Source organism: Benincasa hispida, chromosome 5 (assembly GCF_027475165.1).
Source record: "Benincasa hispida cultivar pf3 chromosome 5, pf3_genome.v1.1, whole genome shotgun sequence".
Taxonomy (NCBI): Eukaryota; Viridiplantae; Streptophyta; class Magnoliopsida; order Cucurbitales; family Cucurbitaceae; genus Benincasa; species Benincasa hispida.
This window is the reverse complement of record NC_143482.1, coordinates 68,024,820-68,046,541: the sequence shown is the minus strand read 5'-3', so window position 1 is coordinate 68,046,541 and position 21,722 is coordinate 68,024,820. Positions and strand designations below refer to the sequence as shown.

The 21,722-nt window shown below is 37.9% G+C and overlaps 1 protein-coding gene and 2 long non-coding RNA genes across 3 annotated transcripts; 1 reads left to right on the top strand and 2 right to left on the bottom strand.

Moving 5' to 3' along the window:
* Positions 1-14,650: 14,650 nt before the first annotated feature.
* LOC120078685 (uncharacterized) lies at positions 14,651-16,102 on the bottom strand. The gene is made up of 2 exons (XR_016529553.1): positions 15,963-16,102; positions 14,651-15,047 (listed from the first exon to the last, which is right to left on the bottom strand). It is a non-coding gene; the product is annotated as an uncharacterized LOC120078685 (long non-coding RNA).
* LOC120078684 (uncharacterized) lies at positions 15,468-17,565 on the top strand. Its single transcript, XM_039032984.2, has 3 exons — positions 15,468-15,759; positions 16,001-16,970; positions 17,084-17,565. Exons 1-3 carry the CDS (start codon positions 15,603-15,605, stop codon positions 17,412-17,414), a joined length of 1,458 nt encoding a protein of 485 aa, XP_038888912.1. The 5' UTR covers positions 15,468-15,602; the 3' UTR covers positions 17,415-17,565.
* Positions 17,566-17,824: 259 nt separating this feature from the next.
* On the bottom strand, positions 17,825-18,675 carry LOC150036373 (uncharacterized). The gene is made up of 2 exons (XR_016529554.1): positions 18,574-18,675; positions 17,825-18,110 (listed from the first exon to the last, which is right to left on the bottom strand). It is a non-coding gene; the product is annotated as an uncharacterized LOC150036373 (long non-coding RNA).
* Positions 18,676-21,722: the final 3,047 nt, after the last annotated feature.

Genomic DNA, 21,722 nt, shown 5'->3' with positions numbered 1-21,722 from the left:
GTTGTTGCGTTGATGGTTCAAATTGCGCTGACATTCCCCCTTCCACCCTTGCGGTGGTTGATTCTCCATCGAAATCCGGGCTTTCTGCCCTTTTCCCCCGCTCTTCCTCTTTTCTCAGGCGCTTCTCTTCTCGCCTACGTTGCCTTCATTCACTTCTCCTCCTTCCTTCTTTTCTTTTTCCAGTCGGGCAACTTCATCTTTCTCTGCCCATTGCTCGTCGACTCTTCTCTCCTCCTTCTCTGCTTTTTCAGACTGCTCCATCCGCCTCCTTGCCTCCACGACCTCTTGAACAGACCTAATGGGTCCATCAATGGAGTCTGTTGAGGCATTCTCCTTAGGATCCGAGATGGTAAGGGCCATCCTCCGCGAAGCCGGAACTAACTTCTCCTCTGACAGTAGGGGTTGGTTTACTACTCCTGCTTCCAGCAACCCCCTATCCTTCTCCAAGTGACTCAAGATGCTCTCAAACACTTCCTTATCGTCTTTTCTCTTTTGTTCACTTTCGGTTGGAGGTAATGGGAGCACCACCTCAGGACTGGTGGCAGGAGCACTCTCCTTGCTCGGCCCCTCTCGACGGGTAGATGGTGTTGCAAACATTAAGGGTTTTCGCCTGGGCTTTTCGGCAATTCTGGGACTTGGTTTGGGCTGGGTAGCGAGGCGGCGGCTGGCGGCGAGGAAAGCCGCCTCCCGTGCGGGGACAGGGGCTTGGGAAAGGGATGATGGTTGGGAAGAAGAGTGTGACGACTGTCCGGTCATAAGTTCGGTGAAAGGAAAGAAGATAGTGGTGATTTTTTTTTTCTAGGAAGAAAGAGCAGATGGCACAGTCGAGGTATGCAGAGGGTTTTTGGGAAGGTTTTCGCAAAGAAGAATGCAAATGAACCCCAGACAAGGCTGAGGAGAGGATTTATAGGTTGGGCCTTGATGGGCCCAATGCAATCGGTAGTGCACTTAGTAGGCTTCGGTAATCCAAAAAGCCTGCCGCACCCCTCCCCATTATGACATAGCAGGCAAGAACGTCCTTTCGTTTGCTATGTAATAATTCACATCGGGAGCTGAAACGATCGTATGATTACCTTCTCCGCGAATATTTTATCATTTATTTATTTATTTATTTATTATTTTTGGAGGACAGGCACAATGTATATCTATTAACGCAAGACACACTCGTCAACGCAATGCATACCCGATGTATCACCAACATCGCAATGCTTATCCCAAAATCGTAATTATAAGACATTGCGGTGTTCACTCAAATAATTCATTCAACAATTCATTAAAGTCAATGCAATCAGAGACTGAAATGGAAAGTAATTCAATAAAGCAGTAATAAATCATAAAGAGAGTTCATATGGATGTTGTTTGAAAAGATTTTCAACATTACCGCAACGCATCCCCGCAGGCGATCAGGCTTGCCTGCCCAATGTCACCTCTTGACATTGCTCCTTCCCTCTTGGTCCAGGTGCTTCCAAGTTGCTGGGCAGCGTACCAGGTGTTTTGTTTCTAAGTTCGGCTGCAAGCTGCCCGACCTGTACCTCCAAAGTTCTGATGGAAGATGCTTCTGATTGCATGATCGCATCGTTCTTTTCTATGTATTGTTTGAGCAGTACTTCCAAGGATGACGAATTGGATGAGGTGTTAGATGAAGAGGGTTGGTTGTGCGGTTGTCTATTCTGATAATTACTCTGGCCTTGACCCTGGTGGTGAAAACTTGGAGGATTTCCTTTATTCCTGGAATGATTGGTCTGCACATTTCTCTGGCCTCCCTGATCGTTGTTCCCTCCCCAACTGAAGTTGGGATGATTCCTCCAACTTGGGTTATATGTGTTGCTGAAGGGGTTGTTATGGGTAGAATATAATGATTGTTAATTTGACGGGCAGACTTCCATTGAATGACTCTCTGCATTGTATACAGCTTACTGTTTCCACTTGCATTAGCGCATTGGCTTATGCTGCACTCTGAGAGAGAGTTCCTTGATTTATAGCCATGGTTTAGAGGAGCGAGGTGACTGCGGCCAACAGGGCGGCCAGTGTGGTCATTGTATCCACTGGTACAATGGCGCTCTCTGTTTTCCTTCATTCTATGCCTCTTCCTCCATATCCGTCATTAACCCAGTCATCCGTATTTCACGAGATGCGATCTAGGATGACCTTTGCTTCAGTATATATTTTATCCATAAACTCTCCTACTGCGGAGGCGTCTGCAACTACTTGTGTTGCTCTGTTCGGGCCATTATAAAAAGTCTCCATGAGGACGCAATCAAGAATCCCAATATGCAGACAGTTCTTCACCAATCGTCGAAAGCACATCCACGCGGTGCTCAAAGTTTCATTTTCTATTTGTTCAAAATTTAACACTTCCCTTCATCTTCTTGCATTGACAGCGGGAGGGAAGAACTTCTTCATGAATCTTTCAACCAACTGATCCCAAGAATTTATCTCATTTGGCTCCAACGAATGAGCCCACCTCTTTGCTTCATCTCTAAGTGTGTACGGAAAAAGATAGAGTCTGATGTCTTCTGGAGTCACGCCAGCAATGGAGAATGTGTTGCACATCTCTACAAAACTAGTCAGATGTGCATGCGGGTCATCTCCTTACAAACCTCCAAACTGACCCACATTTTGAATAATCTGGAGCATGACAGGCTTAATTTCGAATCTGGTGTTCTCCTCTACTGTAGGCCTTGCTACTGTAGGCCTTGCGATAGCCGGTGATAAGTCGTATAAATTGGGTGCCACATAGTTCCTCATAGGAATGTTGCGGTCAGCGACCAGAAAGACTGGGTTTTGTGGTGGTCGATTCATTCCCTGATTCTTTTTGGGCCTCTCATTGTTGTTTTCCATATTTCTTCTACGCTTGTATGGTTTTGGCGTGCTCTTCTACGAAAGGTTCTCTCGATTTATGGGTTGGCGTTGAATTATGGATCCATTCCAGTACTCATACACCGTCAGCTGCTCTTCGCTTAAGCACACTGTATTCCAGAAATCTATCTTGCACAATATCACAAAAATATTCAGCACTAAAATTGCCAACCCCGGCAACGGCGCCAAAAACTTGTTCGCTGCCAAATGCTTGTTGCTTTACGGTGGATGTAATACCACCGCAAAGGTTGATGACGTGTATGATATGCGTTGCTTTGTCTTAATCACGCTTCTAGATAATATATGAGATGCTACAAACATTGTAGAATGCGTTCATGTAGTATGTGCATGTCACAAGTTTTCTTGCGTTGGAACCAAGTATAATTCTACCGCAAGTTTCTTAGAGTGATCTGAGGTCGAACATGGGGATTGCGATGCTAGATGCGATATTGATATGATACATGCGACCGAAATCAAAATAATAATGTGTTGTGTTTGAAAAGTAAAATGCGGCGACAAACAAATAAATGAATAAATGTGAAGTTGTACAAGTGTATAAGGGAATGTGACAGCAAGTCTTGTGAAAGGTATCAGAATGAGAACGGGTTGGGGGAAAGAACATCGCAAGTTTGTCAATCCTGTTGAGGACGCAACTAAGGTTTCGCCTTCCTTTGGCTTACACTTCTCAATGATCGGTCATGTTCCCATATATCTATGGTGAACAGGGATGAATGTTGCGAACGTAAGGTTGTTTCCATCTCTGAAAATACTTCTTACTTTAGTTAATGCATTATATCAACCTTCTTTCGAGAGGTGGATTAACATCTTCACTTCTGCTCTCATAGGTGAAGATGTCGTTGAGCGTGCGTTAGCTAAACTGAGTTGACTTCTTCAACATGGATTAACTTACTCGCTTAATCCTCCCCCCTTACCCTGGAGAATTAGTTACACATGGTGAGAGAAGTGGACGATGACAGTATAGTGGTGAACAGAGAGATAAAGATGAACATGATAATGATATTATGGATAAAGATAAAGCGTTTGTTACAAATAGATGAATGAAAGATCAGAAATGAATATCAATTGATGAACAGAAAGTGAGAACAAATGAGGACAACGTGTCAATGTCTTGACACGGATCCCAATCGGAGTTGTTTTGCTTGCCGACGTGTAGGAGTGAGGTGGAGGACTTCCTTCTCAGGATAGTTCCCCAGGTAAAAATGAACCTTGCACAGAGCTTCTCTTCAGGATTGTAAATGAATATCTGGCTCCTGAGACTTTCTTTCGGACTTGTCTTGTCTATCTCCCGGACTCTCTATGATTGTCTCTTTAGACCAGCCTTCTCTCAGATTCTCTATGAATGTCTCTTCAGACCAACCTCTTTTCTTTGGTGTTGATGTAGCTATTTATAAACCTTAGCACCTCCTTCGTTAGTGGTCTCGCTCTGAAAAGTTACTTTCTCTGTCGAGGCTTGGTGAAATATCTGCTCTGCTCCACATTCAATTTGTCAGATCGTACATCAGAAAAGCTGTACAATTTCAGAAATTCCCGCGAATGCATCGCACTTTCTATCCACGATCAATCGTCGCATGCGGTGGGAATTCATTGCTCTTTTTATCCACGATCAATCGTCGCATGCAGTGCGAATGCGTTGCTCTTTTTTGTCCACGATCGATCATCGCATGCGGTGCGAATGTGTTGCTCTTTTTGTCCACGGTCGATTGTCGCATGCGGTGCGAATGCATTGCTCTTTTTGTCCTCGAGCGATCGTCGCATGCGATGATACTTGTTTCCTGCAAAACAAAGACTTGGACATCCCTTTTTGCCATTGCAATGGGGTCAGCGGGTGTGCTTCCAACATTTTACAACTTTTGTGTTTATAAGTCAATTTCTATATGTTCGCCGCAACTTTTTCCTTCTTTTTGCCGCATATTCTAAATAAGATGGTATAAATAACTTGTATTTCTACAAGTTATCACCTAGTAGTTTATAAAATGACTTTCACTCTATATTTAGGTTTGGATTGACTTAAGAAAAAAAAATGTTTTTCAAAAAATTCTTTTTTATCTAAATACTTTTGAACAAAACTGTTTTAAAAAACACTTCAAAAGTTATTTTAAGTGGTTGTCAAACATTTCAATTTTTTTCTAAAATGACTTAATTTTTAAATTAAAAACTTGAATATGTATTCTAAATACACTCTCATTTACCAACTTTTTCACATTGTAAATTTGTAATAGTGATCTTGAATTTCCTTTCCTTTTTTATTTTTCTGTGCGGGTAAAGATAAAATGAAAGTATGTTTACATAGAAACAATCATATGCTAACTTTTTAGAGATTTCAAGTATTAAAATATCGCGCTACTTGCTAGTTCAAATAACATAAATACTAAATTCAACTAATATAACACACCTTTCAGTTTTTAGTACAGTTCAATGTAAGGTCACATAATAAATCACCACTATCTTAGTAAGTGGGTGAATCAAATGCTCAGCAAAGAAAAAAATTTATTGATCAAATCCCAAAATATAATTACCAGATCTACAAATTTACGTACTTCCTAATAACTAAGGGATATAAAGTTCTAAAAAAAAAATTTGTAGTTTCGATTTCATACCTCTAATGATATAAAATTGTCAACGGCATATAGCAACATTCTCCAATAATTCCCAAGAGCTAAAAAGGAAGAGGGCAATTACCTTTTTCTTTTTTTTCTTTTTCCTTTTTTTTTCTTTTTTTTTTTTTTTTTTGGAAAAGGAGGGCAATTGCCATCTTGTTGGGCTCATTTCAGGAATTTTATATGTATATAAGAAGTTAAAGATTTTAAAGTTACTTAGAATTTGCCTCCCCTTCCTTAAAATTTCATAATAAAAATATTATATTATATATATGAAAAGTTAAAATTCAAAATTGTGTACCTCCTTATGAAAGATTTTGAGTTCTGCCCTTAAAAGTAGTTAACCACAAAATCATCAAGCTACCAAGGTTGAGCTTCACTCGAGACACCAACCAACTTCAGGATAATCACCCAACTGGAGCAAGAGGACGAGCTTCAGTTGCTTGAAAGGGCTAGACATGGTACACGATAACCGTAAGTATAATATCATGCACAATGTTGTCTGTGAAGAGCTCAAATTGAAGGAACCGTGAGCAGAAAAAAGATCGTCCAAAATCCCATTTTTCATTGAATGTCAATTTTACAGTAAATCAAGAACAAGATATGCATTTATATAAATTACAGCATGCTATTAAAAAAGTTTTAGAAACCTTACCTTTGAAGACTTTTCTTCAAGAATCTCTCGAACAACACACGAACGTCTTGAAGACTCTCTTCAAGAAAACTTCGATCAAGAGCACAAACACTACCAAAAAGGCTTCCTTGGTATTCTTAGGTAGAAAACCCACGAGTGGTGGGCTCTAACTATTTTGAATTGAGGGAATTAAAATTGAGTAGAGATGAGGAAGAGTTGAGATTGTTCACCGACAATTCAAAACTCATAGAATGATTCTATCTTTTTCACTATCAAATTCGATGATCTGATTGTGGACGAAGGAGATTATCTCCTGTCTTTAAAAAAAACAAAAACCACAACCACCCACTTACGTGGGTGGAGAGAAAAGAGAGAGAGAGGGAGTTGTAACTCCCTCCATCATTTTTATTTAAAATAAAAATATAAATATAAATATATAAATATAAATATAATAACTAACTTATTATATTATATATATATATATATTAAATGATATATTATATCAAATATAACATATAATCTATAGATTTAATATTGTATTACATACAATTTAACCTATAGTTTCTTTTCTCTCTTATATGTCATTTAATATAAATCACATTTATATTAAATTTAACAATTATGAATCCAATTCATATTAATAATATTTGAATCTTATTCAAATATTTATTTCCTCTCAATTAATCTATAATGTATCAAATACATTATAATAATTATATCACATATAATTAAAATAGCTTAATTAATATATAATTAAAACCCTCTATTAACTTGAACAATTCAAATTAATCCGAAAACTTATTCTTATTTAATCTTGAGCTACCAAGAGGACCTCATGGACCTGTAGCTTGAAGCTCCAACGGTAAATAAATAATTAATCAAACTCTTTAATTAAATTATTCACCATCGGTTAACTGTCGGGACTCCACTAAAAACTGACAGTTGCACCATTTACACTACAGATATATTTCTGTGTCCATTGGATATAACCAATCAACAGTACGAGGACCCTTCACAAATTGCTTGTAAGTACAACTAGGCCAAAATTATCGTTTTGCCTCTGTGGTTACATCTAACTTCTTAAGTACCACTAATCCTTCCAATGAACAAAAGATCATAGTCCAGCTATGACTAAACCCCTCTCGAGCCAGGAGAGGGTGTGGCGCCACATTGTTCAAGCCCCGAAATCAGGCCTTAAGGGAGAAATTTATCTACTTACCCCGACCTCGGGGAATGAGTGAATTCCTTCTTGTGTAGTTGTGTTCCCAACTCCCCAATTAGATGAATCCTCAAAATGATACGTTTCTTGAGTCGGGCCACTCTCACACATACAAATCAAAGAACCGCCCTCATAGGTAACAACTCACTTAGGATTCAAGTCATGTTACCTATGGTCATCCTGGTGAAATGTAAGTCTCTATTATGAATGACGTTATATAATAAGACTAAACATTTCGTGGTTCGGTCTTATACAAACTCCTTTGTATAGAATATCCATGTTCACATGTCTATACATGAATGATCAGGATCAAATCATTTTTAGTACTTCACAAAAATTGTAACATCTACAAAGTGAGTCATATTCGTAGTGTCATCAAGATAAGGTATCTAACCTTATCCATCTACTATAGAACATTTAGGTTATCACTTAAACATGATCCACCTGTATGTCTCTACATACATGTTTAAGTTACAAGATAATATTGGATGTTAGTTTATTGGTTTGTGGTTAATGCAAATAAAATATCATATATTTATTAAATAGACAATGTGTTTGTTCAATACATTTACAAACTATAGAACTCTACGAGATTTAGGGCATCAACCCCAACAATCTCCCACTAGAACTAGAGCTATACAATATAGTCAAAATACAAAGTACACAAATAATAAACTAGGGCATAACACGTGCCCAGTATAAATCTGCCACTTGCCCTAGTCTAGACGTGGCCTGTCCTATAGACCTATACTCTGCAGGTGACCCTCAAACACCTTAGCAGTAAAGGCCTTTGTAAACGGATCAACAATATTGTGCTTCGAAGCTATCTGTGCAATAGTACGTCTCCTCGATGCACAATCTCTCGGATGAGATGATACTTTCGCTCTACATGCTTTCCACACTTGTGACTTCTATTATCACAATAAAATGTAATGAGCTTTGACATGTATAGAACAACTTTCAGATCAGTCAAGAATTTCCTAAGCCAAACAGTTTCCTTAACAACTTAAAAAACTGCTACATACTCAGCCTCCATGGTGGAGTCAACGATGCATCCTTACTTGGTGCTTCTCCATACTATTGTCCCTATGTTCAGAGTGAAAACTGATCATGGTGTGGATTTACTAGAATTCTTATCAGTCTGAAAATCAGAGTCCGTGTATCATTTGAGGATGTTTTTAACGGTAGTCCAGTAATCTATTCTAGATTAGATTAATATCTACTGATTAACCCCACTGTATAGCAGATGTCAGGTCTAGTACACAACATCGCAATCTAGTACACAATATCGCATACATCAAGCTGCCCACAGCCGATGCATTGGGTATCTGCCTCATCTCCTCAACCTCTTGAGGTGTCTTAGGACACTGTTCTTTAGACAATATCACTCCATGTCTGAAAGGTAATAAACCCCTCTTGGAGTTTTGCATTGAATATTTGACAAGCATCTTATCAATATACATACTTGAGATAGAGCTAGCATTTTATTCTTTCAATCTCTAAAGATCTGAATACCCAGAATAAACTTAGCCTCTCCCAAAATTTTCATTTGGAAGTGGGTCGCTAGCCAGTTCTTAACTTCAGTCAGTAAACCTACATAATTCTCAATGAGTAGAATATCATCTATATATAACACTAGAAAAACTATTGAACTGTTGATGATCATCTTGTATACACAAGGCTCATCAACGTTTTGAGCAAAGCCATAAGATTTGATCGCAGTATCAAATCTTATGTTCCAAGATCGAGAAGCTTGCTTTTGTCCATAAATGGATCGATTAAACTTGGAAACATGACCTTAGGTTATGAATCCCTCAGAGTTCCAAGTAAATGGTCTCCTCAAGATTACTATTCAGAAAGGCAGTCTTAATGTCCATCTGCCAAATCTCATAGTCATAATATAAGGCAATCGACAGAAGGATTCGGATAGACTTAAGCATGGCAACAGGTGAGAAAGTCTCCTCACAGTCAACTCCCTCAACCTGGGTATAACCCTTTGCCACTAGTCTAACCTTGAAGGTTTGCACCTTCCAATCAACACCCTATTTTACTATAGGTTTAATCTCATCAGGTTGATCTACAAGATCCCATACGAAATTGAAGTACATAGACTCTATTTCGAGATCCATCGCTTTGATCCACCCATCTTTGTCAATATCTTCCATTGCCTTCTTATAAGACAATGGATCATCAACTTCACCATCAGCTACCATAGTAAAGATTTCTATTAAACCCATATAGCGAATAGGTGAGTTCGCAACCCTCCCACTACGTCGAGGTTCCCTCAACACTTGAGGTGGATTTGACCCACTAGACTTCTCTTTTGGAGGTACTCGATTCTTCAACAACTCTTGTTGAAGATTAGTAATTTCTTTGAAAATTTCATTCAACACAATCTTACTTCTGAGTTTATGCTCCCTTATGTGGTCTTCTTCAAGAAAAGTAGCATTTTTCGATACAAACACTTTGTTTTCTTTAGGATCAAAAGACCAATAGCTGCGACATAAGGATGAAGCTTTGCACATTCTCAAGGAGCATTTACGGGTAGCCCAAGATAAAATGAAGAAGTATGCAGACAATAAGCGGAGGGATGTGGAGTTTCAAGGAGGAGATTGGGTATGGTTGAAATTGCATCCTTATTACCAAATTTCAGTAAGACAAAAGAGGTATGTCAAACTGTCTCCTAAGTATTATGGGTCATAGCAAGTTATTGAGAGGGTGGGATTGGTTGCTTATAAATTAGAGTTTCCACTGACTATATCAATCCATCCAGTCTTTCATGTTTTGCAGTTAAAATGGTGGTGGGGCAGCAAGAATGGAATCCATCAGTGGATCCTTTGGTAAATGAGAATCATAAGTGGGTGACTAAACTAGATGAGGTATTGGGTTATCGACCTCACTCGTCTCAGCAGGGGCGTAAGGTTTTGGTGAAATGGAAAGGGTTGCTAGAGCACGAGGCTACTTGGGAGGTGTTGGATGATCTCCAATGACAGTTTCCAAATTTTACCTTGAGGACAAGGTAAAGGTGATGGAGGGAGGTAATATTAGGCCTCCGATTGTATTGCAGTGTCAAAGAAGGAAGAATAAGGATAATTTGGAAAAAGAGGGAGTTGCGGCAGTTAGGGGGTTGGGGACCACAACTAGTGAACTTCAATTCAGTTAGAATAAGGTTTTTGTTTAAAAGGAGAGGGAAGTGGGAAATGAGAGGGACTTTTAGTAATCAAAACATTTTGGAATAAGGGAAGCTAAACTCTCGCATGTGGGAGGAAGCTAGAGTTGGAGTTTGATTGTAAGGAGATTTGTAAACGTGTTGCTTATCGTCTAGCTCATCGAGTAGACAATCGTATAGTGAAGTAGCAACGATTGTGTAGTGAATATCAACGAATTATCAATAAAATTCTTCTAAACGATTTGGTTTCTATCACAACCTCTATAAAATTATTGCAAAAGTCCTTGCAGAGCGTTTAAAGTTGGTTCTCCCTAATATTGCAACTAATCAAGCTATTTTTGTCCATGGAAGGCAGATTACAGATCCTATATTGATTGTAAATAAAATTGTTGGTTATTGGAAATGTAGTAAGCGTAAGGGCTTTATTATCAAACTTGGCATTGAGAAAGCGTTCGATAAGATCAGCTAGAACTTTCTACTTAGTCTTAAGACTAAAAGGCTTCAATAACCGCTGGATTGGTTGGATTCATGCATGCATATCTTTGGTTAATTATTCTATCATGATTAATGGCAGGCCTAGAGGCTTTATCCAAGCGACCAAGGGCATCCGACAGAGAGATCCATTATCTCTTTTTCTATTTGTCATTGCCATGGACTATCTTACTAGCCTCATTATTGAAGCTCAATAGAAATACTTGATTAAAAGTTTCACTTTGGACAATAGCAATCTACACATTTCGCACTTTCTATTTGCAAATGGCATACTTTTATTTTTAGAGACCGAGGGAGAAAAGCTCCAAAATCTCTTTTACATCATCAAAGCGTTCGAACAAGCTTTTGGCCTAAAAGTCGACTTGTAGAAATCAGTCTCCCCCTCCCCTCCTTTTTGTTCTAGGCTGTAGGCTGTTTCCATTGAGAATGCCCCTCATCAAATATTGCTATGAATTACCTTGGGATGCCTTTGGGTGCCAACCCAAAATTGGGATTGTTTTGGGACCCAATGGTTGAGAAAATTGAGAAGAAACTTGTTTCTTGGCGGTACTCATTTATATCGAAGAGTGGTCGCCTAACTCTTATCCAATCTGTTTTGAGTAATCTTCCCACCTATTTGCTTTCCACTTTTAAAGCTCCCGCTACGGTCTATAAGAAGGTTGAAAAACTTATGAGAAATTTCTTATGGGAGGGAGCTAATAAATCTGGAGGATCACATCTAGTGAGATGGGACATTGTCACCCTTCCAAAAGAAAAAGGAGGCCTTGGTATCGATAAAGTTAAGATCACTAACGAGACATTATTAAGCAAGTGGATATGGAGGTATCACACTGAAAAGAATAGCCTCTGGAAAGCTCTTATTGACAACAAATATGACAAAATAAACCTTGGCTTTGTCCCAAGTAAATGCAAATTTGTTAGTGCCAAAGTCCCCTAGTTCAACATATCCAAGTACCAAGCTGAGATGATGAGAAATATAAACTAGAAGATCTCAAATGGGGCTGATACATTATTTTGGTATAACCATTGAAATTCTGATGGCCAACTTTATGATAAATTGCCTCGTTTTTTTTGCTTTATCCACTAAAACTAACATGTCTGTGAAGGATGCTTAGTCTGCTGCTACTTCCTTTATTTACCACAGCTTGATGATTATTTGAAGCAAACTGTTCCACTTCCCCTCATGTCACAGAAAACATCCTCAGGTGTATCTGATTAGAACCATTCCTTGGAGCATATGGAACAAGCATCGAATTTTTAACAACATTGCGCATTTGGAGACACGTGTGGGATTTTGTTGTTTGTCTGACTGGCCTCTTGGTGCTCAAAATCTTTTTTTTTTTTTTTTTTTTTTAATTATGATATTGCTTCCATTGCTCTAAATTGAAAGACTTTCCTCTAGCCTCCTTGATACAAACTCGAATGTATATATTTTTTTTATCGGCAATGAAGCTTGTGCTATTGGGTCTGCGATGTGATGAGGGCGCTAAGAAGGTACCAACCTAATTGAGATGTTTCGGTATGCCTCCTGATCCCATTTTTTTTCTTTAGTATCTTCAAAATAATAATAATAATAATAATGGGTTCTAAACTTTCAAGTTTGTGTGGAAGACCGCAGCTATAAAACTTTTAAAAATTAATTAACCATGCAGTGCCAAGCTGTACAACACAAAATGTATTTATATGCTCTCTTTTCATAGTTCTTATCGACAACTATTAACCTTCAATTTTTATTGATGTTTTCCCCTCAAGTCCTCCTCTTCATTCCTATCCCAGAAAACAAGTCAAATACAGGCCTGAAAATCGATTAATCTCTCTCAGAATCATAATAATGACAACTCAGGTCTATCCTTCTTTACTTCTCTCCTGTCGCATTCGAGCGGCTCTCACCTAATTCCCTGTGGGGATATAAATTTTAGTGGACACGTCCACTTCTACTCGCCACAAAAGAGCCCTGGTGACAAGGTTAAGTTCTACAGTAATTCATAACTAAAAAATCATTCCCACAAGTAGACACATAACGCATAAGCATAACTTCCAAATCTTCCATTTTCTTGGTTCTAGCTATTGCAGTTTAGGTATATATTTGTTTGGTCTTTAGCATGTTGATTGAAAACGAAAGCAATTAAGAGCTCATAAAGAAAATGTAAATGGTTAAGATCTTACGCTTTATATGGTAATCAAGCCAGGGAACCATCAAAAGACAATAATTGATCGAGTCCTACGACCAATTTGGATTTCCCCCGTACCAACATAATCTTGTTTTTGTTTCATAATTGATCTGAACCATAATGGAAAAGAATCAACGACCCAAATGAAGATGATGAATGTAATGCATGTCCAAATGTGGCGCTGAAATTGAATAATACACTCAATTTCGTGGTCCCATCCCTCGTTAATTAAGATCCGTTTCCTTCAGAATCTAGGTCAACTAGTAGCAATCGGAAAAGATATGGCAAACTTTTGGATGTTCAAAAAATCGACCAAAAAAACCAATCAAACCAATCAACCCAACCCAATCCGTGCAATTTGAGTTGGGTTATCAACTCACTTAGGTTGAGTTGAATTCAAATAAATAAAAATTTTATGGTTTGAGTTGGTTCATGAGTTCACCTAATATAATCCAAATCAATCCAAACCAACTCAAACTTATTATTAACTTTAAAAATAATTTTTTTGTTACTTATAATACAATTATTTATATATATTTATTTTAATTTTATTTAATTTCAATATTTTTTGAATAATTTATTCTTCAACAACTCTTCAAAATAGTTTTTTTTTTTATACTTAGGAAAGAAAAATTTTATTATATAAATTGAGATTGAGTTGTTAATCTTAATTCAATATATTAAAATATCTAAATTAGATTTTTACATATTTATGTTTTGTTTCTTTTTAAAACAAAATTTTAAATAAATTATCCGGCTAACCCGAACCAACCCAACCCAAATATTTCATGGTTGGATTGGGTTGGATTCATTTTTTAACAAAGGTTATTTAGGTTGAAGAAATGTTTAAAAAGTCCTTCAACCCAACACATGAGTACCACGACTTTTTTTTAGCTACAAATGGTTGCTAATGACAAACTTAAACGATTATCCAATTAACCAAATATTTCATGATTGGATTGGGTTGTGTTCATTTTTTAATAAGGGTTATTTGAGTTGAAGAAATTTAGAACCCAAACAATTGAGTTAGGTCTAAAAAGCCTTTCAATTCAACCTAACTCAACCCATGAAGACCTACTTTTCTTTAGCTACAAATAATCGCTAATGACAAACTTAAATGCTTAACCAATTAAGACATATGCTCTCAACTAAAAAAAAATCTTAGACTCCTTATAGACTACATTTACAAATATTTAAGAGACATTATCAAATCCCTCTACTATTAAACTCCTATTCATGCTGTCAATTTCTATGTTTTTATTTACACTAAATTTAATAAATAAATAGACCCACTATGAAAACAACAGCTATCTTTTCCAGTATGAAGGAAAGTTTTCTTTTTTCCTACCGACAATAAACTTCAAGTATAAATAAGCAAAATTCATGTTTTAACCAGAAATCAAACTTGTCGTACATTAGAGGAGGCGAAAAAATAAGGCCAAGGGAGGGGAGCTACAGTTTGAGCAGCTTGTTCAAGGCTTGAGATATGGGTGCCAGGATGGTATCAGATCCTTCATTAATAGAGATTAAATAAGTCATTCCAGCTCGGAACACTATATTTCACAGGATTCCAGCTATCATTGGCGACAGTTAAGTAAATGTAGTAACTAATAAGATAAGGAGGGAGGAAAAAATAATGGGATTGTTAGAGCAGTGGGACCTAAATTGCCAGAAAGCCATGCATATACACATGGATTTTAATTCCCAATTTTCCTATGAAAATATCTATTGCGCTGCCTGAATATCTGAATAAGGCAGCACCAGCAACTAAGAGTAGTTGCTCCTCATCGGATCACGAGCTGATAGCATTTCCATGGCATGCGCATCCCCCGTGTGGGATGCACGGCGCAGACTCTAGATGTTGCATTTGTATTACTTCACATATCTACTCATAAATCATATAAGATGCTTGTTAGCAATTAAAAGAGAAAATGTGATCCATGAAATTAGTTGCTACTACGTAAATCGTAATAAGGATGAGCATTGAGCATACCCACCAAATGGTTAAGGCGTGTATTTTTTTACTAAGAAGTTTGAAGCTTGAAATTTAACTTTACATGTTGTTTAACAAATAAAAAAGAGAGAGAGAAAAAGGCATATCCTAATGGGCTAATGACAGACCGCAACGTGTCCGGGGGAAGATTGAGAGAGAAGTAATGAAAGGGAGAGTTTACCTTGAGACTGTCAGAAAAATTTATTTGAATTCATATGCATTGTCGACTCCAATGTTCAAACATTAATGCGAGCAATGCAAGAAGTAAATAAGCAAATAAATGCACCTGAACGCATCAACTAACCACATAACCTTCTACCTGCAAATATTTACTACACTCTCTACCTCACTTCGTCTTTTATATGCATCGTTTAGTCTTCTCATGCATTTTCATCAACAATAATCCATCATCCTCCTTTTTCTCCCTTCTTAGTAAAACATACGGATATGAACATAATGGAAAGAAGACTAGCTTCTCTCCTTCTATGGACTCTCATTGTTGGGTTGGTTTCTCAAAACAAGGCCATCCCTTTGACGTCTGCGAGCAACGAAGATCAGAAAACATATTACACTCCAGACCCACATGCAGGAAGCCCCCCCTCAGGTTTCTCTATCACCCACGACATATACACACACATTCCCTCGCATTCCGCAGTTCCAAAATATTTTATAGCGTTGAGATATTCCTGACCACTTACCCACATTGAAATTTGTAAATCTATATCTTTTAAGTGGATGGAAGGATCTAAAGTACGTGCTGGTGTCAAAAAGTAGCAAGAACTATTCAAATCAGTGACAAATGTTAACCTTTTTTTTTAACTCATCCAGTATCTTCCTCTTTGTAGGTTCACAAGGGAGTCCACCTTATGGAACTCCACCACCTCGTGGTTCGGGAGGCAGCCATGGAGGAAAACCACCCTCTCATGGGCATGGTGGTAAGAAACACAACCCAAAACCAGGGAAGTGCGGGAACCCACCACACACTCCTACTCCATCGAAACCTCCTTCTGGTGGTGGTGGATACTACAACCCTCCTACACATGATCCAACCCCATCAACTCCATCGAAGCCTCCTTCCGGTGATGGCGGATACCACAACCCTCCTACATATAATCCAACCCCATCGAATCCTCCCTCTGGTGGTGGTGGGTACTACAGCCCTCCGACTCATGATCCCACTCCAACCCCATTAACTCCTTCGAATCCTCCTTCCGGTGGTGGGGGATACTACAGCCCTCCCTCTTACGATCCCACTCCAACTCCATCAACTCCATCAACTCCAACCCCATCAACTCCATCAACTCCATCTACTCCTTCGGGTGGCGGATACTACAGTCCTCCATCTTACGATCCCACTCCAACTCCATCTACTCCAACTCCATCAACTCCAACCCCATCAACTCCATCTACTCCTTCAGGTGGTGGATACTACAGTCCTCCAACTAATGATCCCACTCCAACCCCATCGACTCCATCGACTCCTTCGGGTGGTGGTGGATACTATAGCCCTCCAACTTATGATCCTACTCCAACCCCATCAACTCCGTCAACTCCTTCAGGTGGTGGTGGATATTATAGCCCTCCAACTTATGATCCTACCCCATCAACTCCATCAACTCCTCCATCAGGCGGTAGTGGATACAGTAGCCCTCCAACTTTTGATCCGACACCATCAATTCCAACAACTCCTCCTTCAGGTGGTAGTGGGTACTACAACCCTCCAACTTCTGGTACACCATTCTACGGAACCCCACCAATCACATCAGCACCTCCTTTTGTTCCAGATCCCAATTCTCCCTTCACTGGCACATGCAAGTAAGTAATTACAATTATATATGCTATACTTTTTTCACTGTGTTAGTGAAAGAAAGAGCATACCTTCACATTTCGAATAATGATAATAACCTTCTATCATCGTGTATTTTCAGCTATTGGAGGACGCACCCAGGAATAATATGGGGGTTGTTAGGCTGGTGGGGAACAATGGGCAGTGCTTTTGGTATAACAAACGCTCCAGGCTTTGGAGCTACTCTCAGCATACCACAAGCACTCTCAAACACACGAACTGATGGCCTAGGAGCACTTTACCGAGAAGGAGCTGCGGCTTTCCTGAACTCCATGGTGAACAACAGGTACCCCTTCACAACCAATCAAGTCCGTGACAGTTTTGTATCGGCACTAAGCTCAAACAAAGCAGCAGCAGCACAGGCCCAGGTTTTCCAGATGGCTAACGAGGGTAGATTCAAGCCTAGAACCTGAAGCAGAATAAATTTACCATATTTGTAAGTGCATTATGTCTAAGGTAGCAAGCCCTGCAGTTTCTGTTAAGTATATTACGTTTCTTCCGTGTCCTCCATATTATATTCCCTAGTGCTACATTGAGATGGATATCATATGTTACATTTCAATACTTTGCTTGAGTATTTAAATTTTTTTAGAAGTCACTGTTCAATTTAAGCCTACTAACCATGTATTTTAAAATCACTTCACAAAAGAGATTCATTACGCAAAGAGAAGAACAATATTAAACTGATAATTTCATAACAGCTTAATACGCAATGCTTAGATTATGATCCTCCATAGAAAACATGTGAGGCAGGACTCAGGAGCCATATATGTGGGTGCAACGTTTCTTTCTAAAATGGAAGTCGCATCAATTGCCCAAATAATATCCAAATTTGTAAAAATATTACTCATGCATTTATTGAATTAATAGACATACCAGTCAAGACAATAATAAAGCACGAGTTAAACAGCTAATTACATAACATCTTCTCTGCTCTCGATTATTATCATCATGATTATTACTATTTTTGGGCAGACAAATTTTCCACCACCTTCCACTTCCACTGTAGAGAAAATTGGTCACATTTAGATATAGGTAATAATACATTCCTGAAAGTGAAGGCTGTAACTGGAACGTCGGTACCGCACATCATTTTCCTAACTTTTGAGCTGCACATCAAATACGGAATGGACGATGACATTCATCTAACAATCAGAAGTAAATGACATTTAAGATAACATAGCACTCGAAAACATCTCCGTCGATGCGAAGTGCGTCACCTCATAGTCATAACTATAGCACACTCATACTTCTGTTCTCTGTAAAACTATCCTGATCCCCTAACTAAAGATAATTTGATTTCTGGAACTTTTCAAATCGAAATGTGCTCATAATCTGTGCAGGGAAATCTCTATATATAGATTTTCGCATAATGAGATTGTTGAATTGCTAATCCAATTAATCAGAGAGATTGTGGAGAGTAAAAGATGAAACTCAGATTTTGCGGAAAGTATTTCTAAACTTCTTTATCTGGAGTTCCTATTGGAAACAATAGAGCAACAGAGAACACGATTAATTCTTGTATTGTTTCCCTTTCTTTTCACATTAACTAAAATGAACAAGAAAACGTACCGGAAGAGATTCGTGGAACTGGAATCATTCTCCGAAAACTCCATAGACTGTAGAGTGGCGAACTCCGTAGCCGCCGACGGCAATTTTCCCGGCGACCATTCTTGTGAAAAGTTAATGGGCCTTAGTTGGGCTCGGCTTTCGTCCCATCTCTTCATGGGCTTTACTTTGGAAGGCCTTTTTGGTTTTGGGTTTTTGTACCAAGTCCGCAATTTAGAAAGCGCAATGAAATCCAACACAAAATCTGAAAATAAGTTTCTTTTTTTAGTAAGTTGTAAAGTGGAGAAACAAATATTTGACCTCGAAATCGAACATGATCTATATTAATTGAACTATCATCACTTTGAACTATTTGCGTAAGCTATACCCATGTTACAAAGATGAGAAAGTTAGGGCATGTGATAGTTTTTTTTTAGTTTTTTAAATTTAAATTTTAGAAATTACTTGCATTTACATTTCTGTCTTGATATATGTTTTTTTAAAATGTTTGAGCTAGTTTTAAAAACTTCAAAAAAATAAATTAATTAATTAATTAATTAAATAAAATCTAAAACTCTTTGTTTTTAAAGCTATAATGCTTTAATCAATTAAGCTATGTTAAGTTGACGATGACTACATGATAATTATCTTATTCGTAATCAATATCTACTTAGTCAAATTAGACTCTTTTTTGGGATTTCTCTTCTATTGTCAATCAATTTGAGATGAAACCTCATGTTATCTAACCATAAAGATGAGTTAAAAATTTTTTATTGAATAGAAATGTAGACATTAACGACAATATTAAAAATGTTAAAAATGTGACCTATTTTATTAGGAAAAGCCCCATATATCGTAGTAATGTCAATCAATTTATCTGAGTTGTATGATTCAATTTGGAGTAATGAAAAGTTTATCACTGAAATCATTTTATTTAACCAAGGCTGCAAAAATGCAATTCATTCTCCTATAATATATACATATATACTATAGTTCATAAGATATAATGAACAATGAAGAACTGGAAATTTACAGCTTGGAGTAGAAGTAATACGCATGATCACGTGTGATAGACGAAAAGTAAAATTTACCTTGATGCAAAGCTGCAAAAAGAATGGCCAGTTAAAAAAAACATATGAGGCCATGGCCACAAGTGAAGTACAAATAATTCCATTATTTTCTTGTAAAAATTAATTATTTTTATTTAATACGATAAATCATAGTCGTAAATAGGTGGCTTACAAAACTGCCATAAATTTCTAAAAAATACCAAAATATTTTCTTAATTTATCTTTCCTTTTGTTTCATAAAAAATTCATTTTTCTTCTTGTAGTGCATTTTATTAGAGAGTACATTGTCGTCACAACACACAAGTAAAGTAAAAAAAGCTTAGAACTCACATTAAATTTATACTAAAAAAGGTTCAATTTAGTTATTCTTTTCCAAAGGAGGGGTCCAATTGAATGTGTTTACACCTGCCACATAACAATTTAAAGTTTGAGTAAACTACAACCAAAGGTCACATAGCAATTTTGGTATTAACCTTTTAATGACTTTCACGAACCGCAAAAGAATTGGTATACAAATCACAAAATTTCAAGCTCTATACATCTATAGAAAGAATTATCATAGCATCGTGGATCGAACCAAAGAAGAAGACGAAGAAGCACAAAAATTTATAAGAAATTAGAGATGAAGAAATTTAAAACAAATAAGTAAAACAGATAAATGATAGATCAGATAAATTAGAGATGAAGATGATGTAGACGATAAAGAGACGGAGACGATGGAGATGGGAGACTAAACGACAGAAGAGAAGAAATAATTTTGCTAAACGATAGGCCCTCTATGATACATAGTACCCATTGTGTAGTAGCTATTTATTAAAGCATATAGTGCCACTTGGCACAATAACATTGGTTAAACATAATAACCATGAGAGAGAAAGATGAAAATAACAACCAAATAGTGGAAAACGAAATCCTGAATAAAAACAGAGGAAAAACGAGAAGAATATTTGTTTTAACAGCAAGCGTTGGACGTCCCTTTTATCATCCCCCGCAAGCGAACGAGGAGATTCCGCAACTGTAAACTTGGTCTTCAGACTAAGAAAACGAGGACTTGGTAAAGCTTTTGTCATGATGTCGATAAGTTAATCTTCGGAGGGAAGAAATCTGACTGAAAGCTATTTGGATGCAACCTTTTCTCTGAGAAAATGAAGACCAATCTCAAGATGTTCCGTCCGGTTGTGAAGCACAGGATTGACGGCCATGTATGTGGCACTGAGGTTGTCACAGAGTAGCAGAGGAGTGGAAATGCGGTTAATGCCAATTTCAGTTAGGACCGATTGGATCCAGAGGACCTCAACGGTAGCATTGGATAGACCACAATATTTTGTTTTAGCACTGGATCGAGAGGTTACCTTTTGCTTGGAGGAGCTCCATGAGATGAGGCTGGAACCAAAGAAGACACAAAACCCACTTTGCTTTTTCTATCATCCGGGCAGCTGGCCCAATCGGCATCGGTGTAACAAGTTAAGGCCAAAACAGATGATTTAGTTAGAAGAATACCATGATTTTTCGTGCCTTTGAGGTAGCGAAGAGGTGTTTTGCTGCTTGAAGATGTGAAGCGGTTGGGGCATGCATAAACTGACAGAGCTTATTGACACTGAAACTGATGTCTGGTCTGGTCAGCGTACAATATTGGAGGGCTCCTACTAAGCTTCTGTATTCAAAGGGGTTGTCCAATAATTGTCCATCAGTAAGGGACAATGTGGTGCCAATGGCCATTGGAGAGTGAATGGGCTTGCAGTCAGTGAGTTGATCAAATAGGTTGTAGATGTACTTGGACTGAGATAAGTGTAAATGGTCTAATGAGCGAGCTACCTGAATACCAAGGAAAAAGGATAGATCACCAAGATCTTTAAGTGCAAAGTGAGTGTTTAAACAAGTAATAAAGTGTTGGGTGGTTACAGAACTATTGCCAGTTACAATGATGTCATCAACTTAAATGAGAAAGATGATTAAAGTGTGTAAATTGCAAAAAATGAACATGAGCGTATCAGATTTCGCATTTGAGAAGCCTCACTGCATCAGACAAGCATTGAGCTTTGAAAACCATGCTCGAGGACTCTGTTTGAGACCATACAAGGCCTTATGTAGAAGCAGGACATG

Bases quoted from the DNA above. Each gene is read 5' to 3' on its own strand.
- LOC120078684 (XM_039032984.2), top strand. From the start codon at position 15,603: ATGAACATAATGGAAAGAAGACTAGCTTCTCTCCTTCTATGGACTCTC. The intron at 15,760-16,000 runs GTTTCTCTATCA...TCCTCTTTGTAG, and splicing joins TGCAGGAAGCCCCCCCTCAG to GTTCACAAGGGAGTCCACCT. The intron at 16,971-17,083 runs GTAAGTAATTAC...GTGTATTTTCAG, and splicing joins CCCTTCACTGGCACATGCAA to CTATTGGAGGACGCACCCAG.